The sequence below is a fragment of the Xyrauchen texanus genome, chromosome 47 (genome assembly GCF_025860055.1).
Source record: "Xyrauchen texanus isolate HMW12.3.18 chromosome 47, RBS_HiC_50CHRs, whole genome shotgun sequence".
In the NCBI taxonomy this organism is placed as follows: domain Eukaryota; kingdom Metazoa; phylum Chordata; class Actinopteri; order Cypriniformes; family Catostomidae; genus Xyrauchen; species Xyrauchen texanus.
In genome coordinates, this window is record NC_068322.1 from 18,205,631 (window position 1) to 18,225,963 (window position 20,333).

General features: G+C 39.1%; 1 protein-coding gene across 3 annotated transcripts in view; it reads right to left on the reverse strand.

The window, feature by feature from the left end:
- ppfia2 (PTPRF interacting protein alpha 2) overlaps nt 1–20,037 on the reverse strand; it is a 182,644-nt gene extending 162,607 nt beyond the window's left edge. For all 3 annotated transcript variants that reach the window (XR_007969906.1, XM_052120655.1, XM_052120656.1), the window contains exons 1-2: nt 19,967–20,037; nt 11,078–11,335 (exon numbers count right to left, since the gene is read on the reverse strand). Coding sequence is in view for 2 of the 3 variants with exons in the window: in XM_052120655.1 (XP_051976615.1) it covers nt 11,078–11,326 (249 nt within the window). In the remaining variant the exon portion in view is untranslated. The remainder of the gene's footprint in view (nt 1–11,077; nt 11,336–19,966) is intronic.
- Nucleotides 20,038–20,333: the final 296 nt, after the last annotated feature.

The following is a 20,333-nucleotide window of genomic DNA, read 5'->3' on the forward strand; positions in this document are numbered from 1 at the left end:
CAATTGTGGTATTTCAACAAGTGTCTTGTACAGAAGTGTTTCAGTTAAGCACATTCTTTATCGCATCTGTGCCTTGTGTGATTAAAATGAATGTTTCTTTTTACTTTTTGATCAAACACTGACAGTAACGAACAAAAATTAAACTAAAAGAAGCAGTCAATGAAAGTGGAAAGTGTGGATCTCATCTTTGATGGACACATCGCACTGAAGAAATGTTCCGGTTTAATTTCAATCACTCAGTTGATTTTCCAGTACTTATATTTCTAAAAGCTAAATTCAAGCACTTTAATCTGTACAAGGACATTGTGCAAACCCTGCAAATAGTTTGAGATTTTGAAGTTTGACAGGTTATTTAATTTATGATCACATGGACAGAAAACGTTTTTGCAAATTTAGAAATACTGAATTATGCCTTGGTATGGTTCATCACTTCCTTTGGTTTGAAATATTTCAATTTAACATATTATCCAATCCCTAAATGTAAGAAACAATAACCTCAGAAAGGTGTACTCATTTGTGATGTACATTAAAACAAAAACTGAGCATGTTGTTAGTTTTTCCCTTCAACCTCTCTGTATTTGTATCTCACTCAACACGTCAATCGTTCATGTAGCTTAGGGGTCAAGTGAAATAGGGCACAAACAATAACGAATGATTAAGATGAATCATGCGCTGCCATGGAGGAAAACAGCTGACTGCATCAGCCCTGAGCAAAGAGAAAGAATCAGACAGATATAAGGAGGGAGGAAGCGATGGGGAAAGAAGATAGGAAACTTATTTATGCATTTCATACACTTCAGTTGTTGTTGGGGTTTTTATTTGCCATTAAACCATCCGATTTTCCTCACAGCACAACGAACACAGCTCCCCGTATTGTAATGGCACATTCCAAGACCACACAATCCCGCTCACTGAATGGATCGTAAGAAGCAAGTTCACTACATTTGTTTGAGTAAACTCAACTTGTTAGGGTTTAAAGTGTTGAATATGCTGTTTTGCTCAAAAATATGTTACTTTACGGATATAAATGGGTTGTGAAAACCAAACATGCATTTATCATATGCATTCTTCTGTTGAACCAAATTAGCATTCAGCACGTCAGATGGCAAATATCAATAAGCGCCATCAATATTATGCATTCAAGCAAACATGGCCATTTGCAAAGAGTGAAATCCTTTCGGGCAATTCTGCTCCCACTCACAGCTAAACAGACTTGGTGCAGCATGAGGAGTCGCTGTAAGGAAATCTAGTAAAATCTCTGCCTTCATTATAACATCTGTGAGACTGATCAGTAACTGGTTCCTGTTCTACAGTGAGCAGATGGACTGGAGCTCTAGTGGATCTATAGTTTTATGTTACAAAGTATATGGTACAGTATTAATGGAGTTTACATTTGGGAAGAAGGTATTTCATAATCCAATGTTGGCTTTGCTTGGTACAACAGGTGTGTATAAACATGGTGACCCTGATATTTGCAAGTAGTAGGTTTTCTTGGATCAACGTATGACTTTCATTCTACTGTGGTGCACAAAAGATGATAGAACAAATGAATGAACGAACAACAGTGAGCGTGTGAATTAAAGGCTGTTTGTCTTAGTGGGCATTGTAAGGTCTTGAAAAGTACACCTGGATACTCCGAATGAGGCAGGCATTGTCCTTCAATGACTCAAAATGTGGCATTAATGGGAGCACACCATTTGCACTGATGAATAAGTAGAACTCAACAAACACGCAGACAATTTGTGATACGTGAAAGAGCAACGCAGGACATTAGAACAGGTGAAACTAGACATCAGTTCAACCCAACAGCACAAATGAACTCTCCAAGGAATAGTTTACCTAAACATTTTTTTAATTCTCTCATCATTTACTCACCCTCATGCCATCCAAGATGACTTACTTTCTTCTGCAGAACACAAATGAAAATTTCTAGAAGAATATATCAGCTCTGTAGGTCCACACAATGCAAGTGAATAGTGACTCAAACTTTGAAGCTCCAAAAAGGACATACTGTAAAAGGCAGCAATAAAGTAATCTCCAGTGGTTTAACCCATGTCTTCTGAAGTGATCCAATCGATTTTGTGTGAGAACAGACTAAAATCACTACAAATCTTGACATCAGCAGTCTCCTTGTCGATCATTATTTCAAGCTCGATTACACTTCCTAGTGCCATCAAGCACTCTGCGCATGCATCAAGCACTAGGAAGTGTAATCGAGCTTAAAATCATGATTGTGCCTAGAGACCGCAATGGTAAGATTTATACTAAAAAAGGACTTAAATATTGATCTGTTTCTCATGTCGCTTCTGAAGACATGGATTAAACCACTGGAGTTGTATGGATTACTTTTATGCTGCCTTAATGTGCTTTTTGAAGATTCCAAATTCTGGTCACCATTAACTTGCTTTGCATGGACCTACAGAGCTGAGATATTCATTTTTAGGTGAATTATTCCTTTAAAAGGGCTCATTATGTAGTTTTACATGACAAATTTCCCCACTTTCTTTGATTCTTAGAATGGACATTATTCACAGTAGCGCAATATTAGATTTTTTTAAAAAACAAGGCTGTGAGGGATACACTTGTAAACTCTCTAATGGGTAGTGCTGTTGTTTAAAATGTTCTGGATCATTCCGTTGACAAAACATTGAAAAGAAACATCTTTAAAAAAAATAAAAAATACAAATCATTAGGCAACAAACTCCAGAAAGCACAAGTTGTACAAATTAGATGTGACCTTTGTAGGACTTTATACAGCACATGCCATTGAAGAGACTGTAAGTCTAACCCTCACAGAACCATGTTCATTTCCGTCAAAAACCTAATATGGTCCAACTGTGAATAAGGTCTATTAAACAGGCTGTTTTAGCTCCTGTGCCTTCAAAACTTCAATGTAACTTCCTCATTACCTCACAGTGACTGAATGGGCCAAGTGTTTGAACACAGAATAGCTGTTGTTGTCATGAAATACATGTAAACTCCATTTTTGCCGCTTAGTTGGAATAGATCGCTTTGGAATGGGAAAGAATGTTTGGAGCCTGATCTCATGACAATTTCGTGACTTGTGGTGAAAGTTAATTGGAGGGGAAAATAAATGGTACCGAATCTGTTTTAGTCAAATACCTAAAGGAATATTCCGGGTTCAATACAAGTTACAGTCAATCGACAGCATTTGTGGCATAATGTTGATTACCACAAAATGAATTTTGACTTGCCCATCCTTTAAAATAAGCAAATATCTGTGTTACAGTGAGGCACTATCAATGGAAGTGAATGTTGCTAAATTGTGGAGGGTTTAAACAGAAATGTGAATCTTATCATTTTATAAAAGCACTTACATTAATTCTTCTATTAAAACCTGTCTATTATTTGAGCGTTTAACTTGTTTAAATGGTCATTTTTACACTAATTTAAGGTTTTAGGGTTAAATTTAAGTAAAATTGGCTATAAATGTACACAGAAAAGATTAGTATGTGATTTTATCACACTAAAATTATATTAACATGCATACTGTTTATGTCTTATTTCCGTACTTTGGAAAAAAAAAATATTTTAATGTTTACAGATTGGCCCCATTCACTTTCATTGATAGTGCCTCACTGTAACACAGATTTGTGCTTATTTTAAAAGGAGGGGCAAGTCAAAATTTATTTTGTGGTCATCAATATGCCACAAATGCTGATGATTGAGCTTAACTTGTATTGAACCCTGAATATTCCTTTAATACTCACTATAAATGACTTGAACTTAAGAGGTGTTGTAAAAATTAAGACTTCTCAGGGGCAAAATAAAACCGTAAAAAGTGACCCCCATTAAAATCCTTTCACTGCTTGCTACAATTAAGTTTAACCTGTGCGCTGCCCCTTGGCATAACAGTAAAAGGCTTGTTAGTAGAATTTGCTAAGGCAAGCATCACTATTACTATTGCTAATGCTTGAACATCAGTTTGATATGTACAAGAATAAGTGTTTTCACATGTTAATCAATGTGTTGATAATTGTGAAAAAATGTCTTGTTATAAAAACCCTACAACGCAATAAAACAGTGTTAATGTTCGATTTTGAAATAGTCAAGTTTTCCTATGGTTTCGACTTCAAAACGTGAACAGAAATGTGCACAAATCATCGCAAGAATGCAGGAAAGGTCAGCACTCGGCATGTTGACAAGTTTTGTGTTGAGAGAATTTTCAGATTTGAATTTGAGGTCTGTGCGTGTACAACAGAGAGAGAAGAATAGAAAGAAAGAATTTAAGAATCAGCTTTATATAAAACAGGACTAGCACTGCAAACAAGTGGCAAAACCAGGCCACTTCCTCTCCACATCACTCCACTTCCTCCCCCCTTCCTATCTCTCCTGCTCTTCTTCCACAGACGAGTTCACCCTGCAGCGATAATTCAGCCTATTTCATCTCCCTGCTCATCAGAGCCCAGATTTAACGCACAGTCAAAACCACATGTCCAAAGCTCAGATGTTGTCAAACCCTAAAGGAGGTCAGAGCGTTGTTTCAGAAACGTTCCACATGTCTGCAAGCCATAGACCTGATTCAGACAACCTGCTTAAAGCAACAAAATCAGGACAAGCCACAGGATAGAAAAATCACCCATGAGACATGGCCATTGGCCCCAGATTAACCATGTGCACCCCAGACACTTTAACGGCCCGACCTCGGTCGATGGCGAAACGACCAAGCCCCAACCTTCCCTAGTTAGACAGTAAAACAAGAGAACCTACTGCACACCCTTAAGTCAAAATGCCCCCTCAAGATCTCATCCTAGGATCCGCCCTGCAATGAGATTGCTTTAATTTCTCCCTTGTTTCTCCTAGATAGCGATGAGATTAATGACGTTTTCACACATGACTCATTTGAAACATTTATTTCGGAACCTGGTGCATTTTCTCCCTTAGTTTGGTTAGACATATGAATCAGTTCACTTGTGATGCAAATGCAATTTGACCCAAGAGAGCAACAAAAAACCGATATCCCATTAGTACTGCAGGTCAAGATGACACTGTAATTCAAAATTAAAAGATTAAGCATTCAGTTTAATACTGGAAACCTTTCTGGCAACTATATTAGATATAATTGCACATTTAAAAGACTTTAATTTAATAATAAGTAATTTTAGTATGAACTCCTCCCTCCTTGCAGAACAGACACAGTTAGGACAGCTTTAAGAAAGAAAACAAATGGGGTCTGGGTAGCTCAGCAAGTATTGTCACTGACAACCACCCCTGGAGTAGCAAGTTTGAATCCAGGGTGTGCTGAGTGACTCCAGCCAGGTCTCCTAAGCAACCAAATTGGTCCGGTTGCTAGGGAGGGTAGAGTCTCATGGGGTAACCTCCTCTTGGTCTCGATTAGTTATTCTCGCTCTCAATGGGGCACATGGTAAGTTGTGCGTCAGAGAATAGCATGAGCCTCCACATGCTGTGAGTCTCCACGGTGTCATGCACAAGAGCCACATGATAAGTTGTGCGGACTGACTGTCTCAGAAGCGGAGGCAACTGAGACTTGTCCTCTGCCACCCGGATTGAGGTGAGTAACCGCGCCACCATGAGGACCTACTAAGTAGTAGGAACTGGGCATTCCAAATTGGGATAATGGGGGATCAAAAAGGTAAAAAAAAAAAAAGAAAGAAAACCATTTGAGGCATGAAGTAGATATACCTCTTCAGTTTTAATTTGAACCACCTTATCATGGCTTCACTGTCTCTACTGAGTGCAGGTTTGAGAGCTCTGTGACCATGAGAAAATAAATTATAGAAAAGTAACTGTGTTGTTTATTTGTAGTGCCACATCTGATTGGAAAGCACATTCTGTTCCATTCGACAGCAGTTTGCATAACTGTGACATAAACAATACTCGAAAATTTCACTGGACAACGAATTTTACCGACATTAACCGGTATATTGATGTATGAGTGAAATTCCGGTACAGAGAACATACATTCTGACCAATAAGGCCACAGTTTGCTCACATGTGTCTTTTGTTGACATTCGTTTTACAAATTGTAAAAATGTTGCCTTGTGCAAGCGAACCAAACTAAAAGAGAAACTGCAACACCTTTAGCCCAGTTCAAAAAAACCAATACAAGCTACAGGTCTGAAAACACCCTGAAACGACAGCAAAGAGAGACTTTAGCTCATGTCTCCTGCTTATCTGATTTTTCTCAAATTCTTGACATCCCCTCAAGAGATATAAACAATGTCTCAAAGTGTGCTTAGATTTGCCAAGATACCAGTGTCTGCGATCAAAAGTCAGAGATTTCAACATGAGATTTAATGTCAAACATATCTCATCAAATTCTTCCAAGACCAAACGATCAGAGTTTTAAATAATTAAATCATTAATTTTACACCCTGTCTACACCGGACATGTTTGTTAACGTGACACGCCGAACTGTCTTGAGGCTGTCTCCACTGGATGCGTTGAAGTGAACGTTCTAGGCTGTTTATTTGACAGCTTCATTGATTTTAAATGGTGCTCGTGCCCACTAGCCTGACAGACCAGGATCACATATATAATGATTGTTTTCAAACATGTTTCCTAAACACTCCACAGTCACTGGTTGGACAAACATATAGTCCCACCCCCAAACTCATGACATTGGTTGAGACAATAAATGCATTTACATGCACGTTTTTACACCGATTATGCCAATAACACGCGTGGTCACGTTAACACAATAAACACCGTTCCTTTATCATTGTAAGACTAAACCGGTCGGCACGGGTATAGTTTTGCCATTTTCACCGTTTTCGCATGGCAAAAGAGAATAACACGAATATTTCATGTCATGTGAACATTGATTTCTTTCTTTGTCAGATTTTTTAAATAAGCAGATTTTTAGTAGTTATCAGTGTATTGATGTGCTTGTAACCGTGATCAGTGTTTCTATGTTGGGCCGGACGGGAAACTCAAACAGAGCAATGTTGTGAAAGTACACGAAGTTGCAGTGTTAAACTTTTGGGGAAATCAGCCTACAAATGGCTTACTTATTGTTGTCTCTACATATTAAGTTGGAGCAGGAGGAAATATTTTAACATTGAAAAATGTAATTTAAATAGAATATAAATGAAAACTATTACGTCTCCTGAGCTGTAAAAGAGCTAATCTTTGCGCAACTACATTTTACTCACTATGGGAACACAAAGTTATCATTGCGCAAAGCTGAAAATAAACAAGAGTTTGATTATCACTATAAAAAAGTCTGCATTCAACATACAATTAGCGTAAACTTCATAACTTATATGTGCCCATTATAACCACCACGGAACAATCACTGTAAATAAAACCCATTTCAGTCACAGAATCCAGAGGCAGGACTCAAAAGCTAAAAATAAGGGGATTTATTTAAACAAAAACAAAGGCTAAATCCAACATAAACACCCATAAGGGAGAATAAACAAACAATTTACCCCATAGGGGAAACAGAATATCCAGGCTGGGGCAGAGGAGAACGGACCCATCAGACCGAGCTGGTACGAAACAGGACCGACATAAGGGAACATACAAGATGAACTGGCAATGGACAGCACACATGAGGAGGCTAAAATAAGGAGAGAAATCAAAAGGGTTTACAGGGGACAGGTGAGGTAAATGAAGAAATAATAAGCAAACAAGGAGATGGGGTATGACATAAGACAGACACATGGCAATACAGAAACAAAACACCCGAATGGCATGAGTGCACATCGCTAAGACAATGAGGCAATAAACGCCCATGCCAACCAACAAACAAGATGAGAAAATACATAGCAATGCCAAACAAAGCAATGCCATCTCACGATGCACACAACAGGTGACAAAAACAAGACAGGACACCTGTGCGAGAGTTCAGCAACACACACACCCGACACTTTAGACCGAAGTGACCAAACTTCAGAACAACACGAAGACAGCTCGCGACCCAGGCACGCAACTTAAGCGCAACGCGAGGCGCACCAGCGTACACTAGAGCCAGACATAAACTACTGATGAGAGTGTATGCTGTCAAGATGACATAAGCGTGATGCACCCAAGTCAGTAACAAACAGAACATGGAGCATGAGTGTCCGGATCCCGACACAGACCGAAACTGAACCAGACAGGAAATTAGCACCCTGACACCATGCTACCAACATGAAGCAAGACAGACCGAAGAGCAATTCAAGCAAAACCGCGTGCTCACACAAAGGCAGACAACGAAACACAAGACATGGGACGATGATGTCACGGTCCTGTCACACAAAAACCAGGAATGACAGAGTGACTAGACCGTGACAATTTCATTCATGTTTAAAATACATTAGCAGACACCGCTAAAGTTTTCTTCATTACAGCAGCTCATAATAACATAGCATTCCTGCTGGTACACATCTTTAGAATTACCATGCCAAAAAGCCTCAAAAGCATTAGAGTGAAGTTGATGTGGCATGAGCTAACATGAATGGGACAGTTTGTGCGTTTGTAACGTTGGGGAGAAAGATACAGATCAGGAAATGTAACATCTAATTTTAACCATTGCCGTGTGATTAATGATCAGTAAACGTTGTCACATAATGACAATCAATACATCATCAACCAGCACTTCAACAGTGTAGTGCTTGTAAAACGATCTGTGGCCTGGGGGGGTGTGGTCATGTGTCGGTCTGCGAGAGAGGGAGAGCGGTAAGGCTCGTCACCTGGGTCGTAATCGTCTCGAACACCGGTCTCTCATTATAGTGATGGCAGAGGGATACCTGATAAGGCATACCAGAGCATCAGTGGGAGAGAGACAGGAGTTAGAGATCATTACGACCCAGGTGACGAGCCTTACCGCTCTCCCTCTCCCGCAGACCGAGACGTGACCACGCCCCAATCCACACGATCATATAGCACTGGCTAGTAAAACAGTGAGACGTGAGTCAAGAGGGCAGATGCTAATGTCCGTATTTCACAAGGAGAAAACAGGCATATATGATTTCTTTCATTATTTTTTCGAACTAAACCTGCATCTTTACCAGGAACAAAAGGATCACTGTGGGAATGTGAGAACTACCACACAATAAAACCTTCTTTTCTCCTCTGCCAAGACATCTAGAAGGAGAGCGGTAAGGACTTGTGACTAGAATTACTGACACACTTTTCCTCTGAGTGATGAGCTAATCTGGGCTTAGGCATGATTACATAAGCAGTCACTTTTCCTATGTCTCCGGGGGCGATGGTAGTGCAACTGGAAAACGCGTTTGGTGATTTTTAGCGTTCTTTGTTCGAGAGGAGCAACTTGGATACAAATTTTAGTATCAGCGGTTTCAGCTGCTGCAATCACAATCGGCCAGCTGTGACATGCCCATATTTTCAGAGTCTCTCAGCTGTGGTAAAAATATACAGAAACGCTCCGCAAAGGAACGAGCTAAAACTGTATCTTATAAATGTTTTTTAAATGTGAATATTTATCAGCTCCTCTCACAACAACTCTGGTTCTCAGATATCCTTTTTGGATTTAAAAGACACAAGTTTCGCCGATAGACACTTTATAGATGAATCGATGGCAAGAACACACTGATATCCGCAGTTCCTGATTGGTTGGCTTCTACACAAATTCCGAAAGTCAGGACGAACTGTTTTTGCAATGAGCACTTGAGGAAGAACTAGTTGCTGAAATTGACAAGGATTTTGGCATCAGGTCTTTCAAGGGCTTCATTAGTGACACTCAATGGCTCACTTAATAAGTAAACTAGATATCCTATACATGAACATTTGTTCTCAGATTTACTTCCCCCCAAGCATCCAGTAAATAAAATAGTTTAATAAAAACATTTTAAAAGTGAACTTCTCTTTAAAAGTATTGTATTTATAATTTATGAAACATTCACTTGCCTGAAAAGTTTCAGATTATTAACTTATAACAAAACTCGAAAACGAAAATGTGCATCTTAAACCGCATGCTACCAGTATGACCAGATAGTTACTGTTTCAAGTCTCACGAGCCTTAGGTACACATAACACAGTAAAAGTTTTTTTGGAACGACAATAAAGCTTAACTTAAAAATTGATGATTCATAAGAGTTGTTCGTTCAGAAATCAGATGAAACTGGTCGCACTGTATGTTGTTGATTCACTTACAAGAGCCACTCAAAAAACATTTGTTGTAACTTAAGTTTCACACTGTACATTCTGTAGTGGTGTTGTGGCGCTGCTGAATACTGGTGCAGGAAACATGGTCTTAATATTTAATATGGTTTCCGGTAGATCTGCAGTTTTAATGTTACACCATCTCAGTGCTGCATTCGATGCGGTTGACCACGCTATCCTTCTTAAACGTTTAAGGGATGAGGTTGGCATCAAGGTAGGGCTGCACATAATTTGCTGATTTTTCTAAAGATTTGTTATTATTTCTTGATTACTATAACAATTAAACCAAAATAAATATAAAAACTCGTCTCATTAATATTCTTTAATAACTAAAGCAGTTAGGGTTAAGGGTCAACTACTTTGGGGGCGTTCTCATTTAGAATCACATACCCCACTCCCGTTAAACAAATTTTGGGGGCGAGTTGAAGCGGGTGTCGCCCAGGGTGCCAAACAAGCTACAACCGCTATTGCCTTGGATTTTACCTGAATATTTATTGTGTATTTTATGGGTAATTTCTTGTTGTTTTTGTGTTATTCTTCATATTAGATATTTATTCCTCTGTATCTTGTTATCGTTTTATTTGCATATTTAGACCTTTCCTGTCCATATCAGTGAAAAAAAAATAAAAAATAAAAAAACACATTCGAGAGCTGCTAATGGAACCAATAATCATGAAAATCAGGTTGGCTTTGTGGGAGTTTATTTCATGTGGTTGTTATAGGGATATTGGTTGGCTCTTTGGTTCACTGGGTTGGATTGGAATTCATCCAAAATCGAACTGTTCAAGAGTTCCCTTGAAATCAGATGACTGTTTTGATGCATATCGGAATGCACTTGTCATGTTCATGTTTGAATTACGCACCAGGTGACGAGTCAATTGCTCCCAACAAACTAGGACTGCAATGTGGACCAGACTTCATTTTGATAGTGACTATGAGTTTCCTTCTCAACAGCTCACTGTTTGTGTAGTTGTGTGTGTTGTACCTGTGGCAGTGCAGAGCTGAGCTGACGCTGCAGTGAGTCTCGGTCATAGATGACGTCCTGCAGGTGTTCTTGGGCGAGGGCGAGGCTCTCTTGTGTCTCTCTCAGGGTGTCCAGCAGACGGTCCCTCTCGTCCAGCATGTTCACCATCAGCTGCTCGAAGTGCGAGTCCGGGTCGGAGGCGCTGCTCTGGGAGCCACGCTGGCTCAACGCAGTGTCCTCGCTGATCGTGGGCATCACCTCGCACATCATATTTACCTGCTGAAAGACAACAAGTCCTTGGAATATATGTATAGTATACGTATGCAGTTTAGCAAAGACAGGGTATTCATACTGGGTACTCATCTGAGAACAAATCCAAAAATGTTTGCACTGAAAATACAGTACATCAGTTGTTTAGGGCCAGAAACATGCTCTATGCAAGTACGCAAACACATACGTAAATAATTGCAAGCATTGTACATACATGTGCATTCTTGTGTCCGTCGTGTCATTGACCTGAAATGTCAAGGAAGGCTACGCTGCCCTACAAAACCAAAATGCAATAACTATGCCAACAAATAAAAGTGAGGAAAATGGCTTCGAAGCTTTTGATTGTCCAGCCAAACGTGCATTATAAAATAGTCTTCTTTCACTTTGTGTCGTGTAAAAACAATAATATATAAACCATCCATCCATAAGCACTTTTCTTCTGTCAGCCCACTTTTGTTTCTATCTTGATGCGCTCAGACAGTGGCAGCTCTAGCTTGTATGACACCCTGAGTGAACCGCCCCTTCAGCACCCACCCAACAAGATCCTGAAGGGGGGTCCGTCCTGCCTCGGGCAGCAGCCAAAGTCGGCCATGCCTAAATTCACCACTGCACTCAGAACATGTGCGAGATGACTGCGTGTAGACTGTATCTACATCGTGTTTATGGCTGTCTATTCCTGTCAGACTCAAAGCTGTCAGAACTGTTGTGGCTGGTTGCTGTAGGGGAGACAAGCAATAAAATATGAGGGGCCACAGAGCTCCACGCCTGGACTGTGATGATACAACAGAGGCAAAGCGGGTGGAGGAATCTTTTGGCAAGGACGAGATGTGTTTGTAGGAAAACTGCAAAAATAAGAAAGAATCTTAGGAAGGAAATCTTGAATTTACTGTACAGTGAGGTCTAAAAGCCTAAATAAAACCTGGAAAGAAACAACTTTTGGATTTTGAAAAATTTAGAACAAAGAAACCACATCTAGACCAAAACCACAACTTGTGCCATTGATCTCTCTCCGGTGGGTCATATATTACACTATGCCTGAGGATAGTATACTTAGTATGGTATTCTTAAAACAGAAGCAAATTAATGAGATGGTAGCAATCTAATAAAACATGCAAAAAGCCCCTAAACAAAAACAATGGTAGTCTATTGCATTTTATCATTTGCAGGTGGCATATTCTTATTTTCGGCCAATGTATGTATAAAGTCAGGTCTGTCCCTAAGCTGACTCTCACTGTTATTGGGCACTGCCATCACCCTGTGTACAGGCTGTTAGCCAGAGTCCCACCATCTCCCAGCTTGCCACTAACCGCTAACTTTCAACCCACAAACACTCTGGGCTGCGGCCACCTCTCCTGATGACAACTGAGCATGGGATGGAGAGTCTTGAAGTAGCCTGAAGAGTGGGCGATTTTCCCCGACTGTGGATAAAGAGTTGAAAAAGAAGAAATTCCCTAATGTCGAAATTCGTACACACTGCAAGTTTCCATATCAACTTTTGGTTCAACCAATGCCATGAGTTTGGGACTATCTGGTGACCAATGGAAACGAAAATTCCTAATCTTATTATTAACTCTTGTATATTCATGTTGTTCCAAACCCGTATGACTTTCATTCTGTGTAACACAATTATCAAGCTTAAAAAAAAAAAGCAACACTATAAAAGCACAGTAAATGTAATTTGATGTGACTCATGCACTACATTAAGTCTTCTAAAGAGATACATTTTGTTTTGTTCCTCACACATACTGATATATGATTTGATGTTATTGATATAGATTTATAGGATTCTTTTTTTTCATTTTTCGTGTTTGACAGGCCAGAGTCACTATAAATAAATATGGGCTGGGTATTGATACAGATTTCCCCATTCAATCCGATATTGATTCACAAGCTCTCGTTTCGATTTGATTCTAATTTTGATTAAATAGGTTTATTTCAGTTAAAGTTTATTTGCTTACAAATAAAATAAATTCTCTCCCAGCTAATGCTGTTAATTATACAGGGGAACTTTTAACTAGGTACATTAGGAAAACTTACATTTTACTAATTATATTTGACTACTTTTTCATCATTTGTCACACTTTGGCTTTTTATAAATTAACAAATAAATGTATTCAATCAATAAATAAGATATATTTCAGATATTGTTTGTGTTAGATATTTATTGTTAAATGGCATAATTTGTACTATTTACAAGTAATTACATTGATTTGTTGAACACGTGCTAAAACTACTGCTACTGTCTCTTTAACAATATACTGCGTTTCTGCAAACAGTGCCTTTAAAGGAGCTGTTAACTAGAGAAGACTCGAATGGCTTCACCTCATCTGTGCGACGCATGATTGGAATTAAATGTTGTTTTTGATCAACAACTGACTGTAAAGAACAGAAAGAACATTACAAGAGACTGTATTCAATGCAAACGGGTTGCGTGGATCTCGTCTTGGACACACATTACACGGAACATCATTTACACTCTACACGCTGTGAAAGGATCTCACTGCTGAACACTTCATGACTAAACTACACAATTACTGGTGAGAGAAATGTAAACATTTACCAACCAGTTGCCAAAATATATTAACTTGAGTCGTATAGTGAAAAATTTGGTTGCAAATGCGAGTGATTCCCTTTCATTGTAGTAGAGGGCTGCGCACTGAGTGAAAGATCGATCTTGGGATTTAAGAATCGAAACAGTTCAGATCAATATTTTTACCCACCCATAAAAATAAACCATCTGAAGACTTTTTTTTATTCTTGTGTGTCCCACAGAGCAAGAGAATCACACAGGTTTGGAGCAACATTAGTAAATAATGACAAAATTATAATTTTTGATCAATCTATTCCTTTAAGAAATAATGAGTTTACACATTTCTAAAATCTGATAGTATTTTCTCAAGAGTATAGTGCTGCCTATATAGTGCGGCCACTATTCAGGTAGTTATTGGAATATTCACAGTTGATCAATACAAAACAATCACCAGCACTCCTTACCTTTGGCACTTTCAGCTTGCTGCTCAGGAAAAAAAATTTAATTGGAGAACAATAACTGTAAAACAGACTGCTGTCTAACTGCAATGAAAGTCAATAAATGAGTGCAGTGGAATCACTATAAGGATGGGGTAAATCATAACCCAAATCATAAGAAGGGTAGTGATTGGGTGTTCTTGTTTCCATCACCAAGTGGAATTAGAGTAATATCTGGAGAATAAAGGAATAATAGGGAGATGTGTGCGAAGGGAAGAACAAAGGAACTGAAATAGTAGCATCGTCTCAATGCCATATGCCAATCAATAAATGATTCATGTGGGACACAGTCTGGGTTTCCCTCTCAATCAATGCTCAAGCATTTACACACAGAGACCACAGACAGTCCTTACACGTACAAACACACAATCCAGCTGCAATGGAAAAAAGGCCTAAATTAGTTTTTTTACCAAAAATTCACACATTCAGTCACCCTCTGACAGTGACGTCAAAGGCAAACATCTGCTGCAGTGCTAAGCACTGACTCTCACAGCAGCCTGGATGTGCCACACAGCTTACACACTGACTGCATATTACATCATCATTATACAATGACAACAAACTGGACAAATTCAGGATTGTGGTAACTTATTTCATTTATACATTTAAAATAATACCACTGATAAAACTGACAAAAGTTCATTTGGAATCTTTGAATCAGATGTGAAATTTAATGTAGGTCTTTCACTAAAAGACCTAGCTCAAAAGAGTTATTAGTTCAGCAATCAGACTACACTTGTTCAGGTATGTTTTTGATTCACTTAAAATAACAAGCTCATAGGAGTCACTTGTTCAGGAATCAGACTACACTGGTCCAGGTATGTTTTTGATTCACTTAACATAACCAGCTAATAAGAGTCATTCTTTCGGGAATTGGACTACGCCAGTCCAGGTATATTTTGAGTCACTAAAAATAATTGGCTCAGAAGCGCTGAATGTATCACACTGTAGATTAAAATAGTGGGGTTGTCACACAAAGAATACAGTGCAACGAACACTTTCAAAGAGTATTTTAATATTGTGTTCCATCCACATCAATGCAAGATTGCAAGATTAACAGAACTGAACGCAATGAAAATCTTTCGAACCATGTATTTCTTAAACATGGAACCGTTGCAAAAATTATTCTCAGTCAACATGATCACAAGGGAAGTTGACATGTTGTTTCCGTGAGGTCCAGAACCCCAAGGATCGGCCACATTATGCCGACTCACTGACAAGCGCATCTCCTATTAGTCAATTTTGAATGAAGAAAGGTCAACCTACTGTTTCACTGTGAGATCAGTCTGTCTCCATTCCCAATCATGTTCCAACTTGTTGTTTCAAACAAATGATAGACGAATTATTCATTAATCTGAAATTAATCACCAACCGTACCACAACTTTTCAATCTATAGGTCGCAGCAATAGAAAGAAAGAATAATGCAGCAGGATTGGAAAAGAGGAAAAGAAAAAGCCATTACAGCTGCATAAGTGAAGAAGACTCCCATCTATATTTCATAAAGCCAAACAGCCCTCACATCAGCAACGGGCCTGCAAGACATCAAAACTTTAACTGGGGAATGATCCAGAGCTCAGCATAGGGGAGAGCTCCCAACAAGATACATACTAGTATTCAATGAACATAAACGTAGTGCAATCCCATATTTCATTGAGGAAACAACCGATTTATTTGGGCTGATCCAAAAAAGACAGTGATAATTTAGTTTTTTACATGACTCCAGGGACTCACAGCCAGTTGTAAAGGAACTTCTGACAGAAATAAAGCCACATTCTGGTGGCAATTCAGATTAAATACTGTATGGTTATAAAAAGGCCTACAGAGTATCTGCAAGCATATAGCACTCCAGATAAATACCACATTTAAATACATTTCACAGATTTTGCCCCAAAATTAATTGTGAAATTGTGAAAGACTTGAGATTCCATCTGGACCTGGTTATAATGTATCTTATAATTATATGGTTCTATGGTAAATTTGGACTCCTTGCACCTACCTGCCATCAAAATGTGTGCCATAATATACAATACTTAAAGTAGTTAATTAAGGCCTCATGACTGGTTAATAAGAAAACTGTGTCAAATATTCCAATGATGGCCAATACTAAATCCTTGCATGTATGGGATGGTCCATGTGTGTATTGGAATGAATAAACAAACAAAAGATTTGGGAAAGTTATTGGCTACTAGCACATGGCAGCTCAAATCTTAAAAGATTCAAGGACACGGAATATTTGGAGGGTTTTGGCATAACAGTAATGCGCTGAAATTTAAGACAAATGGGCATAAACCCAACACTGCTCAATAACACATTTGGTGCAACGGAGTTCTGTACACTGTATATTACACCCACATTTCAATCGGAGTATTGAGTGGAGCACAAAGCAGTGCCCAGAGTAAAAGCCCCACTGATGAGTACAAGAGGGATCATATTCCACACACTCTGTTTGAATGAATGAATGGCTGTGGGAGGGAAAGAGAGAATGAGAGAGAGTGAGAGGAAGAGGGAGGGCGGAGGTGAGAGGGTTCAATGAAATCTCTGGATTTGTACTGATACAAGATAGAGTAAGAATAATGTGGAATAACATAAACAATCAGCCCCACTCATTATTATGGCTGTGCAAAACTTTTTTTAAAATAAACTAGTCAGTGGGAGGTCTCAATGACTGCTCTACAAGTCGGTCTAAGGGCTAAGGTATACTTCATTTTTCAACATGCTGCTCAGTCTCGTGCATGGTCAAGCACTCTAGTCTATCGCCACCACCACGTGAAATGGTGGTGGCGTAGTGGGCTAAAGCACATAACTGTTAATCAGAAGGTCGCTGGTTCGATCCTCACAGCCACCACCATTGTGTCCTTGAGCAAGGCACTTAACTCCAGGTTGCTCCGGGGGGATTGTCCCTGTAATAAGTGCACTGTAAGTCACTTTGGATAAAAGCATCTGCCAAATGCATACATTTAAATATATGAAGTATACCCTTTTGACCACGAGCCCACATGGTAAAGTTTGATGAATGCATGCTACGATTGTAGATACTCTTTTAGTACAATCAACAGCAGGTGCAGATGGTGCACACAGTACGCCTAGATTGCGTGTCTAAAAAAAATTGACTGAACTTGGAGAGGTTGCGTGTACTGTGCTGATGAAGACATTTGCGTCATGTGCACTGCAGACAAACAGCAGTACTTGGAAAAATAAAGAATATGTTGGCCTATAATGCTAAAGTATACTTCTGTGCCCAAGACATAGCGTCACGCTGAAAACGAATGAATGCATTGACCTATAACGCTAACATATACTTCTGTGCCCAAGACTTAGCGTCATGCTGAAAACCAAAGTGCTAGAGCACCCAACCATCCACCAGACATAACAGCACACAGAATAGCCTTCATAATTAGGCTGGTTTACAGTCATGCTCAAAACACACCAATCAAACAAGTTTTCTATGGGTGCGTTCAAATTAGATGCGTTCAGGCATTCGAAATCAGATGTAGTGCAACAGAATAAAATGGACTGCAGGAGTTTCGGGACATGTTTTTACTTCATTTTAAAATGCAACACTTCTAGTGCGATATGCAAATAAAAATAAATAAATAAAAACCATCAAGCCGAAGACATCAGTCTGCATCTGTACTAAAATAAATCAAGTCTGAAAGTAACCTGGGATAAATTTAGAGATGCAACTTGAGTGAAACAGTGGCTTTGCATTTAGTGCTTTTAAGCAATTATTTTAGCATGCTGACATCATGGTTTAATGCACTGAAAGTAAAAGTTGTATTGAATAAATAACAATAAAAGTATTAAATAGCTTAAAAACAAAATAAATAAAACAAGTAAACTCACTAATTGATTAGATGTTTGAGGACGACTAGTCACCCACCCATCATTACCCATCATTGTGTTATAAATTTGTATTGGATACGTTTGTTCATTGACATTCAAGGCCAGATATTATTACATTGAATATAATGTACACAAACTAGCATGAACATTTTCTGTGGTTTGAAGAAAAACAAGATTCCCATCATTACCCCTGCAAGGTCATATAAACCATCAAAAGCTCTATGTATGACAAAATACAGTGAAAATGGCTGAGCCAGACCTTACACACTATCAACAGGGTCAGTGGGACACGGAGGGCGTCCTATTCTCAGCCTCTCTCTCTCTACAGTGGTATGGACCATTAGAGGCAAGTAAGAACATCAGTGTTGCAGCTATGAGTCTCATTCAACATTACCCAGTCACGGATTAAACATCAAATGGGTTGCATGTTCTTGGCTGCAAAAAATATTGGGAAAGATCCAATAGTAACTACAGACTGTTTAGGATGATAGCGGTGCATGCTTTGTCTCATTTGGACTGTTTCTCTGGCCTTGAACATAAACATTCTGATTTAAATAAAAGATGAGCTTTATTAATAGGACCTGTGGCATGCTGATGTTTACAACAACAGCTAAATAAATTATTTTTACTTATTTGATGCGGTTATCTGGAGAGCAGGGCAGCCAATGGCCGAAATAATGCCAATATGTTTAACTCAGTTTAATAACAGCACATAAGTAGTATTAAGTGTAAATTTAAATGAGGGTTGTCGATTTAAGATGTTAATTTAGTGCGATTAATTAAATAACAAAAATAACGCATTTAATCATGCCCCCTGACCAAGACGTTTTTCTTTCGTACTAAAAGTATGTATTTTCCTTGAGGTATTTGTAAATTTGTGTTTTTATAAGCCAATGCAGCAGGGGGCAGTCCATGCGCCTTAAACCTTACAAGCACAACCGAAAGCAGGGTTTTTGAGACTTGATTTTCAGTTTCAAACATTTTTTAACTTACCAAAGCATCCAAAAAAATCCAGCGTTTATCAACATTATGCCACAAATGCTGTATTGAGCCTAACTTGTATTGAACCAGGATATTCCTTCAATGTTTCAATGGTTTCACTTGGCTGATGTGTTAATCCTGTGAATATTCTTTGTTTGTATTAACATACATTCATGTATTTGTATGTTAAAGCATCTCATCAATGTTCACTCATCCAGACAGCACATGTGAATCAGGTTACAGCTGGACTACAGGCAAGTGGGACGTACAGGAACAATTCCCCTGAAATTCCCAGTACACATACCCGGGCCGGCATGTTATAGTGATTTCATCTCTTTCCAAACGGCCTTTTCCGCTGCTGTGACTCTAACTGGAGAATCCTCGACCATTGTCTCAAGCGCATTACATCATGCCTGTCTTTACCTCTCTCTTTCTCATTGCCCCTCTCTCTCTTTCTCGCTCTCTCAGAGTCTTCCATTGATCTATGCACCTTTTCCCTGATTGACATATGGTGGAAGACGATCATGCATTCAACAGAATAAGCATGCACTCATTTATACATTGATGACACTCATTCATTCATTCATTCATTCATTCATTCATTCATTGATTGATTGATCCCTGCTACTACAGCAATACCTCTCACATCTGTTGGAAGTTTCCTTGCACTAAAGGGACGGCTTTTCTAAATCACCTTGAGAACGCTGCTCAAATAATACTGAAATCACACACACGCCAGACACAATGCATGACTGTTGCATTTGATAGCGCATGCTGTCTATACTCACTGTTCTGTTCTGTTCTGTTCAAAAGATCAATGACAGCTGCAGTCCTAAGCGCGAGCGCACAGCTGCTCCAATCATCTGATTTACTATAAGGAAGCTTCAGTGTCTAAAAACAGCACTGGTCCGGTGAAACACACGTAAATATTCACCACTAGCATCCTCAGAAACGCGATACTGCCCCGTACATCGATGACATTTAAATTTCCAGATATGCCCATTAGTAATAAAATGGCACGTTAAATGGATTCAGCGGCGAGAAGCAGCGGCGAGAAGCAGCGGCGGTCGGTAGAGACCATTGCTTAAGAAAACGGGGGAGTGCGCCTCTGTCTTAAAGTTGCAGGTGTGCAATTTTCCGACGCAAACCAAACAA